The 21989-nt window shown below is 33.0% G+C and overlaps 1 protein-coding gene and 1 pseudogene across 1 annotated transcript; one reads left to right on the forward strand and one right to left on the reverse strand.

Moving 5' to 3' along the window:
- Nucleotides 1-609: 609 nt before the first annotated feature.
- On the reverse strand, nucleotides 610-2593 carry LOC139483372 (uncharacterized; annotated as a pseudogene).
- Nucleotides 2594-3058: 465 nt separating this feature from the next.
- On the forward strand, nucleotides 3059-16735 carry LOC139483607 (perlucin-like protein). Its single transcript, XM_071267602.1, has 8 exons — nucleotides 3059-3227; nucleotides 5780-5855; nucleotides 6402-6527; nucleotides 9267-9385; nucleotides 10289-10373; nucleotides 11432-11542; nucleotides 14313-14446; nucleotides 16629-16735. Exons 2-8 carry the CDS (start codon nucleotides 5792-5794, stop codon nucleotides 16641-16643), a joined length of 654 nt encoding a protein of 217 aa, XP_071123703.1. The 5' UTR covers nucleotides 3059-3227; nucleotides 5780-5791; the 3' UTR covers nucleotides 16644-16735.
- The last annotated feature ends 5254 nt before the right edge of the window (nucleotides 16736-21989 follow it).

Here is a 21989-nt window from a genome sequence, read left to right on the forward strand (position 1 = left end):
ACATTCATAAGGATATGGTTTGAGGAAGGTGATGATAACAATATGTGTAATGAAAGCAAGTGTTTAATTAGTTAAAAATCAGGATTATTTCAAGTCTAATTTGATGCATAACGCACAAAAAAAAAACCAATTCCTGTTTACCAATTCATACCTTGATCATCAATTATGAGATGACAAAAAGATGTGTTAGTGACTTAAATTAATGACTTGGGAATTAAAATTTAATGAATAAAATTTTTCCATAGCAGTGAACATAATTCAGTTATGTTCAGTTGCACCTGAATCATGCAGCTTGGTCAATTAATTCCTAAACAAAAGATTTGCATATTTTTTCTAGTTCTAAAAAAAACAAGGCTTCACTTGTATGTTTTGTTGTTCCTAGAATACTTTAAGTATTTACAAATTCAACTGATGCAGTTATAACGTAAAACGTGCCCTTTTGTAAATTTCATGCCATAAATTGAAAAATAAAAACACATTTAGACTGGTCTTGTTTATGTAAGAGGTGAAAGCAGGGAATTCAAGTATCCAACATTTTCTGACTTGTGCCCAACCGGTTCGAAGTCGAAGACAAAATAGATTGATTTCAAAGCACGATTCAGACCATTTTTACTCAAAGATTTTATCCTTTAAACAGGAACAGAGGTAAAAGACACACAAAATCTCATCAGCATCATTGATGGTATCAGAGACGGTGTCCTCAAAGTCATTGTCATTTTCAACGTCATTCCCCTCCTCCTCCCATTCTGAAAACATGTAAGAAATTGTCCTTTGGCTGTCTTGGCTGTCATCGTCCGTCATGTCAATCACCACTGGATCGACGTCTTCGTCTCTGATGCCATCAAGTTTCCTGAGCTTTTCCTCAAACTCCATTTCCACGTGAGTCTCAAATGAAGCCCACCACTCCGCATCGATATGGGACTTGGCCTCCTCAAAAAGCTTGATAATGTCTTTTTTCTTGCAACTAGAATTAAATCTAGCTACGTTGCCTCTTAAGTAAGACCAAACCATTTCGGTGGGATTGAGCTCACAATGATAAGGAGGTGTGCGTAAAATCTCATGGCCATTAGCTGATGCAAGGTCATTTATTATATACCTATGTTTTGGTTTGTTTGCTTCACTAAATCAAGCAGCTCGGCCTTTTTCATTTTCTTATCATACTGTACAATGCTCTTCTCTGTCTTTGGTACCCTTGAGTCAGGATCTAAGTGGCTGTGATACGGAGAATTATCCATTATGATTACAGACCGAGGAGGCAGTTTAGGGAGAAGTGATTCTCTAAACCACTCTGTAAAGTGCTCCTTATTCATCTCGTCATGATAATCAGAGCTGTTGGTTTTCGACTCAAATATAAGACGACATCCGGGGATTAGGCCTTGTTGAAAGGAGCCAACATCTAAGATTATCAATCTAGTACCCTTGTCAGAAGGTACTTTCCGATGGGTACCTTTACAGTGGGGCTCAAAGACAGACATGGACGTGCTGGGAACATCCAGCCAGTCACCCTTTACTACATGATTAGTGTTCAACCAAGTCTCATCTATATATACAATATGACGACCCTGTTGCCTAAACTTACGTATCTTAAGAAGATATGCCATCCTCAAGAGAACGATGTCCTCCCTCTCCGACACAAATCTTCGGCTTGACGTATTCTTGTAGAACCTGAAAAAAAATAATCATATAAATATAAACATTCACAATTCCATAACACTTAAGGGTTACACTAAAACATACATGTAACATGGGGCGCAGAGAACATACTTTTAAATCTCAAGTACAGATGGGTGTCAATAACATTCTATATTTGTCAGTTTCAGAGGTTACCACATTTTGATAGAGACTTCTGCAGGTTTATATTTAAATGGAACATATTACAAAGTGGATAGAAAGGTTATCCAACTCATCGGAGAAATATTTTGATATGATTGCATATAAACATCGTTGTTGACGTTGCTTCGTTCCCCGTTTTTAACAGTCTCTTCCTAAAAATAACTGCATTTAATTCGTAATTTACTTGTTTGCCTTGGATTTACATTCATGATTTAAGATTCTGTTTTGACAAATGTTCAAACGAAAATTGTACAATGGATGAATTATTGGATATTAATGAAAAAAGTGTGGTTTAACGTAAAAAAAACTATGTACATTTGCACGGCCATCTTATCAATAAGTTATTAAGGATTATAAATGATATCTAAGAGTCTGGAACCGTTACGTCAGAAAAATATACTCGATCTGAATATGAATGAAACATTTGCCCCTGGACGTTAGGCTACAGACAAAATCAATCAATTTTCTTTGCCTTCTTCAAATGATATTAACAGTATACATTTACTATTCCAAGAAGAAAACTTATCATACATGTACATGATGTACTTTTCAAATAAAGTATATGAATCAGTCATGTGAGTGTTGGATGATGCTGTTGAATAGTTTTGTTTAAAAAAAAAACCGTCACGAACTACTGACTTAAAAAGTCATTTTAGTGACGGTTCATTATTATTGATACAGAGAGGAAATAATGGCACGCTAAATTGATGTGGACAAAACTTTTAGATATGGTATACATTGTGTCCAAAGTTGGTGTCATCTTTATCATACGATCCGTCCTGACCATTGGCGGATCCAGGGGGAGGGTTCCGGGGGTTGGAACCCCCCCCCCCTTTTTGGACGATCAATGCATTTGAATGGGAGCATATAGTTGGAACCCCCACTTTATTCTAGCTGGGTTGGGAACCCCCCTTTTTTAAATGGCTGTATCCGCCCCTAATGACATAGAAATATGGCGCCTAGAAATATTATTGGTTTACAATGAGGCTATATATATTTACATGATAAAGTGTAATGTTCAGTTTTGCATGGTTGATGCGTAAAATCAGTTACAATTGTGTCCAGATTTTATAGATATTGAATATATAATTTATAATTGCTTTTTTTTTCTGGTTTGAAAGACTACACGTCAAGGCAATAATTAGCTGAATGTGAAATATATTTTAGAAGCACAAATGTTTAACTTAAGATGAAAGATGTTGCACGCCTTAACAATGTTTGCATCATTAGTAAAATCGAACAAAGCAAAACAACATATGTCGCTAATGATTTGTTCACACCTACAGCATGTACAGCACTCCTCGATTGAATACATTATTTTCCCGTGTTATTTAAGTAGCCACTTCGTTTAAAAAGTTATCTTATTATCATTAGGTCTGCTATCACAGAGTGTGGTAAGTGTATTTATTTTCTTAATAATAAAAATCCGGCTGACCTGAAAATGTCAGCTTTTGTTGTTTGTCAATGAAATTAAGTTGTTTGACACAATTGATACTTTATTTAAATTGATGGTATACATCTGTATCTTTGTTTTTATCTCAATCTATTTATGCATTTCCAAAAGCGGTATACTACTGTTGCCTTTATTTACACCCTTTCGACATTTAACACAGAGGAAATCCTGGATAATCATAGGTTTGTTCTATGTTCTTTTGGAATTTCAACCAAAGACGAAGAACTGGATCTTCCATCACTGTATTGAAACCTTAACAACTTAAATGTCCTTACAAACAACGGAATATTTCTGGTCTTCCAAGTCCTCCACGAAACCTTTTTCTAAATTGATAACATCTGTTTTATCAGTAATCAAAACCGGGCTTCAAAGTTATTGTGAAACTGCCTATTCTAGAGGTGGCGTTAAGCAGATACTTAAAGATCTGGTACATACAATCTACGACCCTTTCATTTTGCAGTAGTAATAAACGATTTGACTTTTGTTCTTACCAATTCCAAACTAAAGGACAAGCTGAAAGAGTTGGTTTTGCTTGTGTGACCAATGTAGATACAAGTATCTATTCTTAAGGAAGGATACATCCTACTTAGTACAGGATCACTCTGATTCAACAAAACATTTACTTAAACTGAAATTATCAAGACGCTTGATTTCTTGATAAACAACATATTTGTTACGTTTGGTGGACATGTTTTTGATCAGACTGTCAGCATTCCCATTGGAACAAATTGTTCTCCTCTTCCATTTGTCTTCTTGACGACTTGTTTCTTTACTAATATACATAGGGAGAAAGATAAGAAGTAAGCAATATCCCTTGACTTTACTTTCCACAGTAAAGATAATGATCTCTCACTAATTGATTTTAAAATTTGTGACTATGTTGAACGCATCTATCCCATCGAACTAGAGATAAAGAATACAACAGATACAGTTAAATCGACCTCATATCTTGACTTACAAAATGTTACGACAAACGAGAGGATTTCAGTTCCCCAATTGTGAATTATTCATTTCTAGATAGCAACATTCCTGCAGTCGCTGCATACGGAGTATATATCTCCCAATTGATATAATATACCCGTGTTTGTATTTGCTATCATGATTTCATTAATAGAGGGTTGATGCTCACAAGAAAGCTATTAACCGAAGAGTTCAAAATGGTGAAGATGAATTTATCCCTTCGTAAACTTTACGGACGCCATCATGAATAGGTTGACCATTATGGAATAACCGTTTCCCAGATAAGATCGGAAATGTTTCTCACGTCGGAACTACAATCCCCTTCCCTTTTCATAAATGTGACCTACCGAAGTAGACTATTTACCGGTATTGTAATAACATAAGCAACACGACGTGTGCCACATGAAAAGCAGGATCTGCTTACCCTCCCGGAGCACCTGAAAACACCCTGAGTTTATGGTGGAGTTCGTGTTGCTTAGTCTATCGTTTTCTTTGTTTTTTTGTCATGTGTACTATTATTTGTGTTTGTCTGTTTCAATTTTGGCAATGGCAATTTTCGATCTATGTGTTTCGCCTCTCTTTTACTTCACCGTATTATTCACTGTTGTTGTCAAATCTAAAGTTTCTTTATTTTATTTGATTTCATTGTATTTTGGTTTATGTACTGATGTTATCTGGTTTCATTGGATTGTATAGAAAGCGGATTTGGTATTTTTTCTCTTTCCTTTTTACACCTTAGTAGACGATGCATTGTTTTCTGAACGTTCCATGATTTATTTGATTGTTTACAAGTATTTATATTGAAATAAGAAGATATGGTGCGATTGCCAATGATTCTATCCACCAACATTATCCACCACAAAAACAAATCCATACCGTATAGTCAGCTATTAAAGAATCCGAAATGAACATAAGTCAAATTTGATGTCATTTGATTTTCCCATGTGATTATGGACTTTTCGATTAGATATTCCTCTGAGTTGAGTAATTTTGTGATTATACTTTTTACATTAGAATTCTTAAACGTATATCAAACATATAAATAAGAATAAAATACTCTATGACTGACATACATGAACAAAAGTAGGTACATTGAAGAGAACGCAGGAAAAAGTGATTTTGAAATACTCCTAAAAAATTACATCAGAACTTATTTTTTTAATAATAAAGCGGACAGAAAAAAAAATTTCAATGCATTTGTTTTAAGCATTGAGTAATATTTAGTTGAACGAAAAGTCAAATTCAAATTTCAGCAACAACATATAGAACTGTTCTTGAGATCCCTGTAAACAGTTCAAAATCTAAATCAACTCCATCTTCAAGCATAAGCTGTCTTTTTGAAAAACTAAACATGTCTGTTTGGCTCTTTATGGTTACTTCGAACTTATATATTAGCATATTTTAGAAACCTGAAGCTAACAGTCAATATTTATCTTTTAGTGCATTCAAGTAAAAAAGCACATGTTACTGAGTGACAATTCCCCTCTTAATAACCTTGAAAATATCATCAATGTTTACAAATTTCCGTTTTAGTATTACAGTATCATGATGAAATTTTGTTGCTTGATGGTAATAATCCTCTGCACAATTCATGTTTCTACTGGCGCAAGTAAGTATTCTTAATGTTTCATGTATGAAAATCCTTGTATCAAGTCTGGAATATGACAGTTGTTGTCCTTCATTTGATGCGTTTTTTTCATTGATTTTGCCATTAATTTTGAAATTCGAATTTTCCGTTTTGAATTTACCTCAGATTTCAGTATTTTTATGATTTTACTTTATACTACTGTTGCCTTTATTTAGTTACCGGTATCTCGATATGGGTCAGACTGAATCTAGGACAATGAATGCTTCCTTAATTTAAATTCGAGTAAAAAATATAAATAACTTTATTTAATGTTTCTTTGAATTAAATCTATTATATGAAACATTCACCTCACGTTTAAAAATAAAATTATGTTATTATAAGAGGTTTGGTTTCCAATTGATATGAACCTATTTTACTTTCCATAAACTCATTACTGCAATGAAGAATTTAACTTTAAGAGTATGAATAAATCAGGTTATTTTCCTAATAAATGCTTTTTTTCTTATTGTATAATGCAGAGATTGGAGTTCATAATGTCACATTGTATTTAAGAACTTTACTCTTTAGGACTTACTCGAAATTGTCTTGCTTCAAATGGGAGATGTGGACGGAAAGGTCTGACTTGCGATAATGCGTTTGGTAAAGAGTGGATCAAAAAAGGAAGATGTTGCAATGGAGGACCATGTTGTAAATGTAAGAAAACAAATAAAGCATGATCGATAGTGCTTGTCCCTTCTATTCAAAAATGAAACATAGGCACAAGAGCATGTTGTTAAATAAAATTAAAAAATATAAAAAGTAGCATATTAATCTGGTATAATAAAAAATCATAATATCTAATAAAATTTGTAGATTTAGCTAACAAAGTCCTTATATTTGTATAAAGTAACATTCGTTTATAGTGGAAAACTGTTTAACCGTTAAATAAGCCACAATTACAATTTGCTTGCTAGTCCATCTTTGGGATTAATATTAGATAACTCTGGCTAATTTCCCACTCAATCTATCATGAAGGGAAGATAGATAATTCGACTTTCATTTACATGTATAGTATTTTCAAAAATGATAAACTGTTCTTTTTATTGGTATGTTATCATTTTAAACGTTTCAAATTTATGAAATTATATTCGTACATCAATGTTTTTGATACACCAATACCAAAAACTGAAATATACTGAATTTATACATTTTGTAATTATTCAAAATCATATCAGAAACCTATACTTAATTATAAAATAATGAACTTGTTAAAGGGAGACAATACTCGCATAACGTTTTTTTAATTGGCACATGATACTAAGGAATGTCACTTTTGCATACGAATGACACATCAGTATTATTAATTAACTGTGCATTCGTGCTCTACCTTTAATGAAGATTCTAAATTATAAATATAACCGAAAGTTGTTAAGCTAAAGGATAGTAAAGACTAATGAAAGCTAACCCACTGTATAAAATATTTCTTTGAAATTTTTTGAAACTTCTGCAGAAAAATGCTCGAGTCATTTGACCCTCAAACCTATTAATTAACGTTTTTACATAATATTTTAATAAAGTAGTTACAGATTATTTTCTTCTCAAAGTGTAAGACGCAATAAAAATCGTATGCTAACCCAAAAACAGATTTAAAAGTCCTGAACATTTCGACATGTGTTTGTTTATTTTTATCAATACCGGTTTGTAAACAAATCACAAGTACATGTTGAAATCCGACTAAATACCCATATCCCGATATCGTCAGGTAAATATGCTATCAAAAGCAATATATTATTGTCTTTGAATTAAACGTATATATTTGACACCATTTATCAAATTATGTTAACAACAGACTATAACAAAATTATTAAGGTGCTCAAACAATGGCGATATTATACACTAGGTTTTACTTTTTTTTATGGAAAAACATGGCCGATAATGTATACACTTGCTTGAAAATTAAATTTGAGTCATCATGAAGGATACACCAAAAGAATATAATTAAATTGTAGAACGTTAATTTCTAATTTCTGCAGTTTTGCCTGCATGACAGATTTTTTATGTGATTCTTATGACCAATCTCATGGTTCGAGACCACAGCTGACCTTCTCTTTCTCAATAATATGTTTACAGTATGTTGTACAAGTTATGGGATAAATTATATCAAAATGATTGAAAATTTCATCTGCTCTAATTCAAAATATGGACAATTTTAACAGTTATGTTAAGGGGATCTAGAAAACTTTTGACAGCTTCTGAAATGTTAATTTTTGACCATTTTCAGCTGGACCAAATCACTACTCTTGAACAAATAATGAGATAAATAAACTTACGTCACTTCATTTTTATTAATTAAGTCTAAAAAAATATATATATTACTTAATACACATATCGATAACGCTGATATAAATACATTTAGTATCAAAGCATGTCCAATTGACATAGTTATTTTGTTTTGAACATATGTATTCGCAATCTGACATTTAAATGCCCAATTAATTAGGGATGAGAACTTTTTTCTTAATACCAATATGAGGCAAAGTGGTATATAGGGTAGAAAAATCTAAAGTTTGAACAGATACAAAATCACCAATATATGCATGCAATTTCTCAAGTACTTTCAACGATTTTTTTATACTCCCAAAGTAATTAATTCCACTATTTACAAAGGCCTTATTTGAACTATTTATTATCAGGTTTTTGATTGTACTAAGTGTACTAATAAGGAGAATAGACAATTTAGTACTGAAACAATGGCTTGTGAAGATGAAATAAATTTATATTTGTAAGGTGTTTTGTGAAGCGCCAGAAGCCAGTCCATAGTTTGGACTTTCATTGAACTGGGTTCTGCTTGTAAAGAAGTAGCTAGAAGTTTGTGTTTGTTACAGATATATGTTTCTGAAAATAAAGTCATTTGGAATGTTTACTTACATATATTCTGAATGGAAAGGCTACGTTCTGCAATAATAAAACCATAGATACAAGAGGTAAAACTCAAAGTTGCAACACCTGCGGCATTCTCTAAATTAGCCAATCCCGTTGCTGCATTTGAAATTGCACGAAATATGATGACGTTTGTGGATAAAAAATTTCACCGCGGTCCAATAGTCCGACGCTTAAAATTTAAAACAAATAATTAAAATGTTGTGTACTTATTTTATATATACTAATACCATGTGTTCCAACTAATCATCAACTTATATTGTGTCATATTTTAATAGTTTCATGTGTTCCAACTAATCATCAACTTATATTGTGTCCTATTAAAAGTTTCATGTGTTCCAGCTAATAATGAACTCATATTGTGTCATATTGATAGTGTCATGTGTTCCAACTAATAGTGTCGTATTAATAGTACCATGTGTTCCAATTAATGATTAACTCATATTGTGTCATAGCACCAGTACCACCATGTGTATCAAATAATAATCAACTCACATTGTGTCGTATTAATAGTACCACCATGTGTTCCAACTAGTTGCCCTGAAGGATACATCATTTCAAATAACTTAGCAGCTAGTACTAACTGTTACTTCTTCGGTGGAGACGATAAGCAGAACTGGACTAATGCTTTGGTGAGTATATTTTATCTGACATCAAATTAGATAAAAATAAAATCACCAAAAAACTGAACTTCAAGGAAAATTCAACCCAGAATGTCTGTCGTAAAACACAACAAAAGAATAGACATCAACACCTTATCAGAGTAGGTTCAATCTAAGATTATTCAAGATGGTTCAAAAAAAATTTACAATCTATTGCAAAACAGTGAATACTAATTGAAGCATATTTGCATTCGTTTCAACGACTTTCATTTGTTATTGCGTTGTGTTTGTACCATCGTTAAAACATGTATATATTATAGATAGCAAAAATGATGAATCCAAAGTAAAACAAAACAAGATAGAGGAGATAACCTTTACACTAGTATTAGCCTTGTTATATTTAAAAAATCATAAAATCTAATCCCACACTTATTTACACGACGAGAATTGATGGAGGTACTAACAAATTCTAAAACACTTCCATGTCTAAGGAACAAACTCAGAAATCGAAAATAATTTGAAAATACAATGGCTAAAATAGAAAAAAAAATACAAGCAAACAAAAGCTTATAAAACTTAATATATGAAAAATAAAAACAATGCTACCTAAACCCCATAAAATACTGGAGGTAATCTCATATACTCCGAAAGGGTTGAAAAAAACTGCTCGATATGTTGCACCCGTCGTGCTGCATTATTATTGATTGTGTTTTCTATTTTGAAGGCATCAAGTAAATGAAATCAAAAGTTATTAACGGTTGCCATTAGTGCTATATTGATTAAGAGAAAACAAAACACAACAACTATAAGAGGGATACACCGGAACAACAGAAATACTGAACTGCTACAAAAAACATAATGTTTAATGGTGTGTTAACTATAATAATGATATCCATGTAGATATTGAAACTGTGTCTTGTTTTGCAATTTTAGAATATATGTAGGATGAAAGGTGCCTACCTATGGGCGCCAAATACCGAAGCAGAAGCTATTGCAGTTAAGAGTACGACGGGTTTCAGTAAGTAATGAGTTATTAAGTAGTTTGTTATTGTGCAATGTTAAGTGCTTCGTTGTAATTAAACAGAAAACGAATATCCATTGACAAACACATCCATTATTTCTTGTTATAAGTAAGCGTGTAGATGGTTCTGTATCCGTTTTAAATGGTTATCTTTTAAATAACATGTATCGAGACAATTATTGTTTTATTGGCAGTGGGCAATAGTTCTTTAATATAGCAGATGGATATTTAGATAACCTTTTCTTAAAAATAGTAGGACAACTGTAAGAACTTCAAAGGAGCTTAAATAATTAATGGAAGATGCAATTATACTACTATAAATGTTTCAGTTCATATCGTCGAATGTATGGTATCCTACTTCCAACTCAGAGCAACAAGGCATTTCAAAAATCTTGATTTGAAACTGGAAGTTGAATATCTAGGCTAATGACAATGTTAATGTTGCAGTATGATGAAAAAACTCAAGAATCTGGAAAAAACAGTATTGGACGCGCAATTACTTAATATGTTTGAAATTAAATTAATCTTCGCGGAAAAGGGTGGGTATTTTTTTGTAACAATTGGATCTACCATAACAACGTCCGACCAACTTTCCACCCTCTAAGTTCAGACAACTTATACACTTATTTCAATCTGTATAATAACTCACCGAAGGATCTTTTATCCATTTACATTTCTAACTGTTTTGTCTGTTTGTTTTGATCACGCATCGTTGTTAATATAAAGGAATTTGATGCGACTGTGATACAAGTGAGAGGTTAAGCTAGCTATCAAACCAGATGCAATCCACCTTTTTCACATAAGAACATGCCTGTACCAAGTCAGAAATATGACAATTGTTGTCCATTCGTCTGATGTGTTTGAGCTTTTGATTTCAGCATTTTATAATGGACTTTCCTTTTGAATTTTCCAAGCAGTTCAGTTTTTTTGGTGATTTTACTTTTTACTGTTGTATTAAAATAAATTACCTCGAGCAGTTTAAAATTATCACTCATAATCAAACATTTAAAGACACAAACAAAATGACAGTGTTAACAATCCGATTCTTTTTTTAGAAAACCATAAGGATATATGGACAGGTCTTTATAGTCGTACAAGTGACGAGAATTTTGAATTTGTTGATGCTGGTGGTGCTTTTACATTGGATACTCTCCCATTTGGAAAACGTAAGTGTTTCCTTTTTAGATAGTTATTAGGTAGTAAATTATGACTGTAATGGTCTCTTTTGTGGGGTTGTTGTCTCTTTGAAACATTCCCCATTTGGATTCACAATTTTATGATTATTTATGAATATCTACTGAGTTTGTAATAACATGAGCAACACGAAATATATAGGAATCAAACAAACACTGAGAGAATCGAAAAGTCAACAAGGAACAGGCCGGTTGCGTGTACTACCATACATGCATCATCCATCGTGCAAATTCACACTCAGTTCAAAATTCCCAGCGGGAAAATGACATAACAGCTATAAAACAGATTGGACGAATATTTTGTTATTTAAAGATCAAAGATTACAAAAAGAAGAGGTCCTCTACTGAAACACTGATGCAGATAATATGTAAGTAGAACACTCCTGCTCGTGCCTATACTGATACACTGGTTCAGTTTATGTGTAAGTAGAATACTCCTGCACGTCCCTCTACTGAAACAATGGTTCACTTTATATGCAAGTAGAACACTCCTGCTCGTCCCTCTACTGAAACACTGGTGAAGTTTATATGCAATAAGAACACTTCTGCTAGTCATTCTACTGAAACACTGGTGCTGTTGATATGCAAGTAGAACACTCCTGCTCCTCCCTCTACTGAAACACTGGTGCAGTTTGTATGCAATTAGAACACTCCTGCTCGTCCCTCTACTGAAACACTGGTGCAGTTTGTATGTAATTAAAACACTTCTGCTCGTCCCTCTACTGAAACACTGGTGCTGTTTATATGTAATTAGAACACTCCTGCTCGTCCCTCTACTGATACACTGGTTCAGTATATATACACTGGTGCAGTTTATATGCAATTAGAACACTCCTGCTAGTCCTTCTACTGAAACACTGGTGCTGTTTATATATGGTCCAGACCATATGAGCATTTGGACTGTACGCGTACGGTCCGACCATACGCGTACGGTCGGACCGTATGAGTATACGCGTACGGTCCAGCTGATGTTTTGGGATCATATTTGTTAAATTTAAACAAATTTTTATCAAAATCATTATTTTTAGTTATACAAATTGATTTTATTACATGTATATGGATGAAATGATTAAGCGAACAATTGAAATTAAATATGTGTTTATTTTTATATCCGTGATTCCTATTTTGGTACTCAAGGTGACACTGACTTCCACAAAGAACGTCATATTTTTTTTACAGTAACATAATTTGTTCATGCACGTTGCTTTGCATTTTTTTTTTGTAAAGTTCCTTAATATTCTAAAACGATTGTCCTCCCACTCTAAGTTTACTTCCGATAACTTCAATTTTAATTAGCATACTTGGCTTCAATATATGAATTACTGACATGCTAAATACAGGAGATTAACAGATTAAATAAACGTGATTTTTTAAAATAGTTATAACATTATTTTGTATTATTTCAATTACTATTGAACTTTCTACATTAATTTGAGATGTAAGCTATGTTGATCTGTTATATACATTTGTATCTGATAAACGTGACTTCTTCATATTAGTCAGACCGTACGCGTACGGTTCGACCGTATGCGTATTTTGAAAATATACGCATACGGTCCAGACCGTACGCGTACGGTCCAAATACTCATACGGTCTGGAACATATACAAGTAGAACACTCCTGCTCCTCCCTCTACTGAAACACTGGTGCAGTATATATGCAATTAGAACACTCCTGCTCGTCCCTCTACTGAAACACTGGTGCAGTTTGTATGTAATAAGAACACTCCTGCTCGTCCCTCTACTGAAACACTGGTGCAGTTTGTATGTAATTAAAACACTTCTGCTCGTCCCTCTACTGAAACACTGGTGCAGTTTATATGTAATTAGAACACTCCTGCTCGTCCCTCTACTGAAACACTGGTGCAGTTTGTATGTAATTAAAACACTTCTGCTCGTCCCTCTACTGAATCACTGGTGCAGTTTGTATGTAATTAGAACACTCCGATTCGTACCTCTACTAAAATAGTGGTGCAGTTTGTATGTAGTTAGAACACTCCTGCAAGTGAACTATGTAAAATGAGTCGAGTTTTTAGAAAGAGGCTTAAGATACCAAAAGGAGGCTTCAAACTCATAACTAATATAAACTGACAATACCATGAAAACGAAGACAAAAAACTATTTTCAAAACAAACACAACATAATAGACTAAGACGAAAAAACACGAACTCTACCAAAAATCCTTAGGTGCCCTCGCCACATTCTGTATGTAGGTAACTGTTCAAAGGCAGGAGCCTGTAATTCAGTTGTCGTTTGCTTATGTGTTATATATTTGTTTGTCGTTCATTTTTGTACTTAAATCAACCGTTAGTTTTCTAGTTTGAACTATTTTACATTGTCATTTCGGAGCCTTTTATATCTGACTATGCGGTAATGGCTTTGCTCATTGTTGATGGCCGTACGTCGACCTATAATTTCTGTGTCTTTTGGTCTCATGTGGAGCGTTGTCTCATTGACAATCATACCACATCTTTTTTTTTATATTGATACTTTTTATGAGTTTCCATGCAGTCGTTATTTATCAAATATTTGTTTCTGTTAAGTTGTTTTTATCTTGACTTTCTATTCAGTCTTTATTTATCATTATTTTCTATTATGCCTGAACCAGACAGGAATAATACAAATTGTCTCTCATTCGTTTGATGTGTTTGAACTTTTTATTTTGTTATTTGACAAAATGCCTTCTGTATTTTTGTTTGTTTGTGTTATTATGTTATTTCGCATTGATTTTCACATTGTTTCAGGTGATGTAATAGATAACGAGGACTGTGTGGAATTTGAATCCAGACGTATTAAATGGAACCTTCCGTCTCTTGCGTGGAACTGGGATGACGATCCGTGTTATTACGTTCATCAATATATGTGCGAATTTCCAATGGTTAGTATGAACAACCTTTTAGGAATGTTGTTTTTAGAAAACTGTATACCTTTTGTAAATATCACACCGAATCAATCAGAATCAAGTACGCGCATTAAAATTTATTTCAATTTAATTTTAATTTCAAGATGGCCGCCGTGAAGAAATTCTGAATGTGATGTCTAGTCTCTGATCTGCTTTATGACACCATAACATGCATAAAGAACGGTTGTGCCTAATCCTATGCGTGTATCTCCATTTGCGCGATAATATCAAACCCCGGTACCAAGCATCCACACTACATAACGAAAAGCATAAGCAAAAATACATTAATTTCTGAAGAGTCTTTGCTCACTCATAAAAAATTTAAAAAAAAGAGGTATTAGAAACATCACGGTACTTCATTTATAATAAAAGACTTGTTTTGAATATAGGTGTTATACAACCATTCATTATTCCTATAAGTCCTTGTTAAATTTGCACTTTTCTAAACCATGTGCACATTTTATCTTTGTTTCAAATAATGAAATACTTGACATTATCAAAGTGTTATCCTGTCTAGTACTTAAGACAAAATTTTATATAAAACATCATTGCATAATTGAAAATAACCTTCACTGGAAGTTTTCTAATCAAACATTCGCCTTTTTTTTCCCTTGTGTACTAGCTTGATTAATCATGTAACCTCAACTTTCATAAATATTCTACAGAAACACCATATAAAAAAATGATGATGCTTTTAGCAAATTTTCCTGCAATGAAATGGGTCAACATTTACAATTAATTCTCCATAGGCGGTAATGGTAACATTTTCCTTCGTTGCTCAGTCCATATCGTTTACTTGAACATGTATGATGGCTCATATCGAAGCTAATACATTTATACATGTCTGGTTAAAATTTCGGGGTGGCAAGTGAGATCACTTTTTTCGCAAATTGCTGGATCCCGGGAGATGGTTAAAAATGTCACTCTCCCCTGATCATAAAGTTCAATAAAAAAATTGTCCTTTCTTATCATTTATTTTAGGTCAAATCTACGTATTTCTTTTCTCATCACATCAGCTCTATAAAACAGTTCTTATTGTTCATGTATGTCCATTTTTAAAACCACAGCATCCACAATTGTATGGCGGGCTAATATTTTTTTTAATTACGTCATCTGAGTTCCTCATCTCAAGGTCCATTAGGGATCCTGACCCAAATGTAGGATTTTTTCTACAACTGTCAAATTCAAGGGAACATTGTTTTCAACCCTTTTTCATTTGTAACCGGATGTGACGTTCTGTGATTTGTTGGTATGTTATCTATGACATTTATTATATAACTTATTTTAAGGATAACTGACAATTACAAAAACGAATCCTTTCATGTAATATTTTTGTGAGCAGTTGCATTTTGCGTCTGTAAAAATAGAAACTGTGTCGAAAGGCAATTTTACGAATTTCAAACATATTGATACCACTGCTGGTGGACGTTTCGTCCCAGAGGTAATCACCAGCCCAGGAGTCAGCACTTCGGTGTTGACAGAAATATCAATTATTTGGTCATTTTTTTATAAATTTCCTGTTACAAAACTTTTCAAAAGACTAAGGATGTTCTTATTCCAGTAATATATTACCTTAGTCGTATTTGGCACCACTTTTGGAATTTTGGGTCCTCAATGCTCTTCAACTTTATACTTGCTTGGCTTTATGACTATTTTGATCTGGCGTCACTGATGAGTCTTATGTAGACGAAACACGAGGATGTCATATCAAATTATAATCCTGGTACCTTTGATAACTATTTTGGTTATAAGATTCGGGGGGAGAAACTCCATAACAGCAAAAGACAAGGAACAGTATACAACACGTAAAAGAAAATTAATTTCGATACAATATACAATATGCTATATTTTAAAAACACTCCGTCACATTGATATCTGAAACAAAAGGTAAAAAGAGGTAATTAACATAAAAAGGAACGATATATGATGTCTCTTAAGAGTAAGCAGATCCTGCTCAACGTGTGCCATCCATCATTTTAACTATATTTGATTGATTCAGATGTAGCGGCGGTATATGCCATTAATTGGAATAAGTTTTCTAGTAAATTTTAGATTGATTTAGTTGACCAAGCATTTAATTTCAATTTAATCATATGATCTTATGATATGTATGTTACTATATATAGACTTATCTTTATTATGTCATTTTTTTTTTTAGAAAACTTGTCCGTAGAAAGATATGTGGTATATATGGTTGCCATTATGTTCTAATGAATGGAGATTTCTTCTTCTTGGCGCCAAAAAAAAAATTATAATCGTTTTTTTTTTGTATTGTTTATTATTTATTTATTTTGGCCTTGATGGATCAAAAGCAGATATTCCTAGGCTCTCTTAAAAATAAGGAGATGTTGTATGATTGTCAATGCGACAACTGTCTACCAAAGTTCAAACAAAAGTGGATTTTAGCCATTATAGACAACTGTAGCGCTTTCAACGATGTGACAATATCCGTACCGTATATTTAGATATTATAGGTCTCGATGTTGAATATAAAACAATTCAGATGAGAAAACCAATGGCTATTTTGAGCATATTTTAAAAATGTGATAAGATTGTAAACACCATCGATAATAAATTACTAGTAGTTTCATGGTTTCGTGAGGCGGATTTACTGCACACATGGCACGCTAAATGTGGTTTCTAATCGATAACAAGCAGTGAAATAACACAAAAACCTAACACCAAAAAAGAAACACAACGGAATTAGGTGGCAAAATCAAAAAGCTCGAACACATGAAATGAATAGAAAATAAATGTCATATTCCTGACTTGTAACAGACATTTCATGATGTAGAAATGGTGGATTAAATCTGGTTTAATAGCTGACTAAACTGCTCACTTGAAAGACAGTCCCATTGAACGCCATTTTATTGACGACATTGAGTGGGTGCTTTACTTAAGTCATACGCATACACACATTTATGTTTTTATATCTATCTGCATTTGTATGCCCTGCAATCAGAGCATAGGGACATTTTATTTTCGTCGATCTATTAGCCTTTCTGTCCTTCTCAGTTCTTGCTACATTTGTTTGGTTAGGATGGGTCACCAGAAGGTTACAATAAAATCAACTTAAATATGATAGTAAGCATATGTCTATCGTCATGATAATTCAAACGAAAGCAAATTGAGTAAATATTTTTGATATTTAAACAATATTTATATTCAATATCACATTGGGTGTTTCTTTACGTAAGCATGGCCATTTCATTTCATCTTTCATTTATATAAAGATATTTGACATGGAATAATGTTGCCAAACTTTGGTAAATTAAGCTGGCCAAAAAAAAATACCAATTCACAATGCTGAGTGACAAACTCGTACGGTTCTAGGACATGCGTGTAATATGACATTTTATACGCCGGAATCGATGCTTCGTGGAGAATCTCTTAGTTTGGCAATTGTAAAGTTGGACTAGGTGAAATATCAGGTACCCTACTGTATGCTTATAACTCGTACAGGTCCAGGGCATTAGTGAAAATGGCCATTTAAGAAATTTGTTATAATTTTCTATAAATTGAGAAAAGAAATTTAATTTAATGAAATTAGCTTGTTTTTTATTCAAATCATTCAAAAATATTTTATAGATTCATGTGTAACACAGTTTGACCTGCAAAATATTGTCTCATATTTTTCCTATTGTATTTCATTTTCTTATAAACGTTTAATGACGTTTGCAACCTCAATTCATAAGAGATCACTAAATGTAATTGGGTATGATATCTGTTCAATTGATAATTTGGGATATCTGAGACTCCCTTTGGAAGATAACTGGCCAAGGAACAACATGTGTGATATCAGGCATATAGGGGCACCCATATTGGAGCTAAATTCATTTAAAACTTCATTATCATGACAAAAATGAATGTGACAGAGTTCATCAATAAATTTCTAAAAGACAAAAAGAAAACACCTTGCGAAATTCTTTAATTTTTTTCTTTTATATATTTTGATGATGTCCTTGTACTGAATAATCAATATTCCAGCCAATAATTGCATCTCATATATCCCAGTAAACTTTAAATTAATAAGGAATAAAACTAATACTAGAATGACTGTTTCATCTTGTTCATACCTTCATCTTTTCTTCAATATTGACACAGGTGGAAGACTTCACAGTCAAATTTATGACAAACAGGACGATTTCAACTTCCCAATTATCACGTTCCCATTTGTCAGTAGTAGCATAACCGTCATGTGGTGTTAACATATCTGAGTTGATAAGTTATGCTCGAAAATGTTCGCACTATACGGACCACATATACAGGAATATACTCCTTTAGCAGAAACTGCTCCAACAAAGTTATAAAGAGAAAAGATTATAAATGATACACCGTAACTTTTATGGACGCTGCACGCATTAGTTGATCCATACTATGTGGCTTTCTCTAAATTAACTAAGGACATTTTACAACGTCTCATATAAAGGTATGTTACCGAACATGATCTATTCTCGAAATATGAGTGTTTTCCTGAGTGTGAATTCGCATTGATATAAGACGTGTCACGGTTTTTGATATCCAGCATGCATGTAATTGGTTATGATGTTGTATTTGTAATTCTGATCTAATATTGTTAAATGTTTCATTGTTTGAAGTTGTAGCTCCAATCTTTTTTATTCGTATGTTGAATGTATTTTATTTCGTTTGAAATAGGGTTTTTCCCGTTTGCTATTTGTAGTATTATTTATAGATGGGAACTAGTATAACTAGTTCGGATACTGGTTTTGTAACAGCATGTATTATTTATAAGTTTGATGTAAGGTGCAGGAGGCACGAGGAAAGTTTTGGCGGTTTTTATGGGTGGGGTTTAAAGGTACTATACAAAGTTTGGGATTTAAATGTATTAGTATCGAAGGTGCTCGCAGTTACGTCGAATTGAAGTTGGTCACATAGGTATATGTGCAGTTGCTGCTATGTTTATTGTACGTACAGGCATTGGAGGTATTAGCTGGGGAAAAAAGAAACGATGCGAAAGAGGAACAATGTTATATTTCATATGTTTTTATATTGTTTCAATCGAAGAAATATGTACAATAAAGTAAAATAAAATATTGTATCGCAAGAGAAAATAATATGTTACTGCGAGCAACTAATCCTATATCTGTGTTTGTCTTGTTTATAGCCTATTGAATTAGAGATTAAATGCTTTAAATTCGGACGAGCAGGGCGAGGGAGAATTTAAAGTAAATTATTCAATCTATAATTAATCACCAAGTTCAATTGTAGGATTCTAGTTTAAAGCAATAAAACGTACAGGATTTTTTGTTTGTTTCACAGTTAAATTCAGAAGCATACCTAGATAGCTAGATAATACAATTAATCATAAAATTACATTGTAATTGTTATAAGATACATCACATACTTTATCTTGATATACATTTTATATATAAATTATTTGGAAATTTGCATGTGACGGCACTTTTGTTGCGTCGATCTAGTGGTGTGATAGACAATGAGTGGTTCTGTTTTGCTGTTTTATGTGCTGCCCTAGGTTGTTTAACGTGTTATTTTTTTATTCTGTGGTTATACTTCGCTGTTGATATGAATATCAATGGTCTGGTCATTTTTTTTTATAAATTTGCTGTTTGCAAGGTTATGAATTGTTCTAAATACCAGGGATGTTCTTATCCCAGGCATATTTAACCTAAGCCGTGTTTTGCACAAAAGAGGGACGAAAGATACCAAAGGGACAGTCAAACTCATAAATCGAAAACAAACTGACAACGCCATGGCTAAAATTGAAAAAAGACAAACAGACAAACAAAAGTACACATGACACAACATAGAAAACTAAAGAATAAACAACACGAACTCCACCAAAAACTAGGAGTATCCGTGTTTAGCACAACCTTTTTGAATTTTGGGTTATTAATGATATTTAACTTTTTATTAGTTTGGCTTTCTGACTGTTTTGATCTGGGTGTAACTGTTGGGTCTTAAAATGTAGATGAAATGCGCGTTTAGTGTATTAAATAATTATTCCTGGTACGTTTGATCACTACTATAATGTTGAAATGTATTCTTGTATTGATTATTTGTGTCTTTCTCTGTCCTGTATGTTCTTGTATTTATTTGCACTGTAGTTCTGTCATGTAATGTTGTCATTTTAGGGTTATATAAAACATTGCTATAAAAGATAGAGAATTGACTAGCCACAAAACCAGGTTCAATCCCCATGTTTTCGCAAAATGTCCGGTACCAAATTAGTTACAGTAAATTACAGTCAGGAAAATGGCAGTTATATTTTAGTTCAATTCTATGTGTTTAACATTGTCGTTTGTTAATGACTTATAACTTAAAATGTCTAGTTTGGATAATTCTAAATTAATACACACAACGTGAAAAATATTATAATTCAGTTACACGTCAGATCAGATATTCAGGGTTTTACCTGTTTAATGAGCACAACTAGAGCACAATATGATCAAATAGTAGGGAATTTCAGTACAGACTCGATCGCTTCAGAAATTTACAATATATACTCAAGGGCGGTCGAATATGCATTGGTCCCACATTCATATATTGACGCCGGATAAGCCACGGATACTATCTTGCATAATTAAAGTTCATCTGTATTGGTCTACGGATTTCTGTGTTGTAGCTGTAGTCATACGTAGTAGTACGTACTTGTATATCGATCCGTGACATTTGACTTACGTAACGGATTAAACAACTGTAGTATATTCTACTAAACTGTTTAACGTACTGATACGTTTAATCCCTAATGACCCCTGTCCTACATTATCCTTCATTTTGAATATACGATTGTGTTTATGTTGTGTCATTAATCAAATTCATTTGTTCAGTGTATGTTTACTTGTTTTTCTTGATATTTCTTTTTGATCGAGTTAAGCCATTGCAATTGATAGTTAGTTTATAATATAATGTATATTTCTATGTTGAAATGTTATGATATTATTTCAAGAAAAGGTGACACCGATTGCATTGGTGTTTATAGTTTCTCGTTTTTATATTAGATTACACCATTGGTATACCTGTTTGCATTGTTTAACACTAGTCATTTTGAGGCTTTCTATAGCTGCTGTTTGCTGTGAACAAAAGCAACGTGTTGAAGGCTGTACGACCTATAATGGTATATTTTGCACACATTATGACTTGGATGGAGAGTTGTCTCGTTGTCACTCATACCAAAAACCACTCACCTTTAAAATGACATGCTATGTAAGAAAGGAGACTACTCCGACAAATCAGCAGATTAAAGACAAATGACAAATGGATGAATTGCCCTAGTTCAAAGACATGTTGGCTAAAAATTGATATGAATAAACAGTTCTACTGTTTACACAAAACAACATAACGCAAGATGTCTATAAATCATGTGCACATGGAAACAAGTGGTTAAAACTCTCTTGTCTTCTAAAAACAATAAGCAAAGGATTGGGAATGAAAACGGGTGATGTTTCAAAGAGACAACAACCCTTCCAAAGTCCAGAGTCACCAAGAGATCTATAACTCATGAAAATTCAGCACTTAAGGGCGGGCTTAAAGTAGACGA

This window comes from Mytilus edulis, chromosome 7 (genome assembly GCF_963676685.1).
Source record: "Mytilus edulis chromosome 7, xbMytEdul2.2, whole genome shotgun sequence".
Lineage (NCBI taxonomy): Eukaryota > Metazoa > Mollusca > Bivalvia > Mytilida > Mytilidae > Mytilus > Mytilus edulis.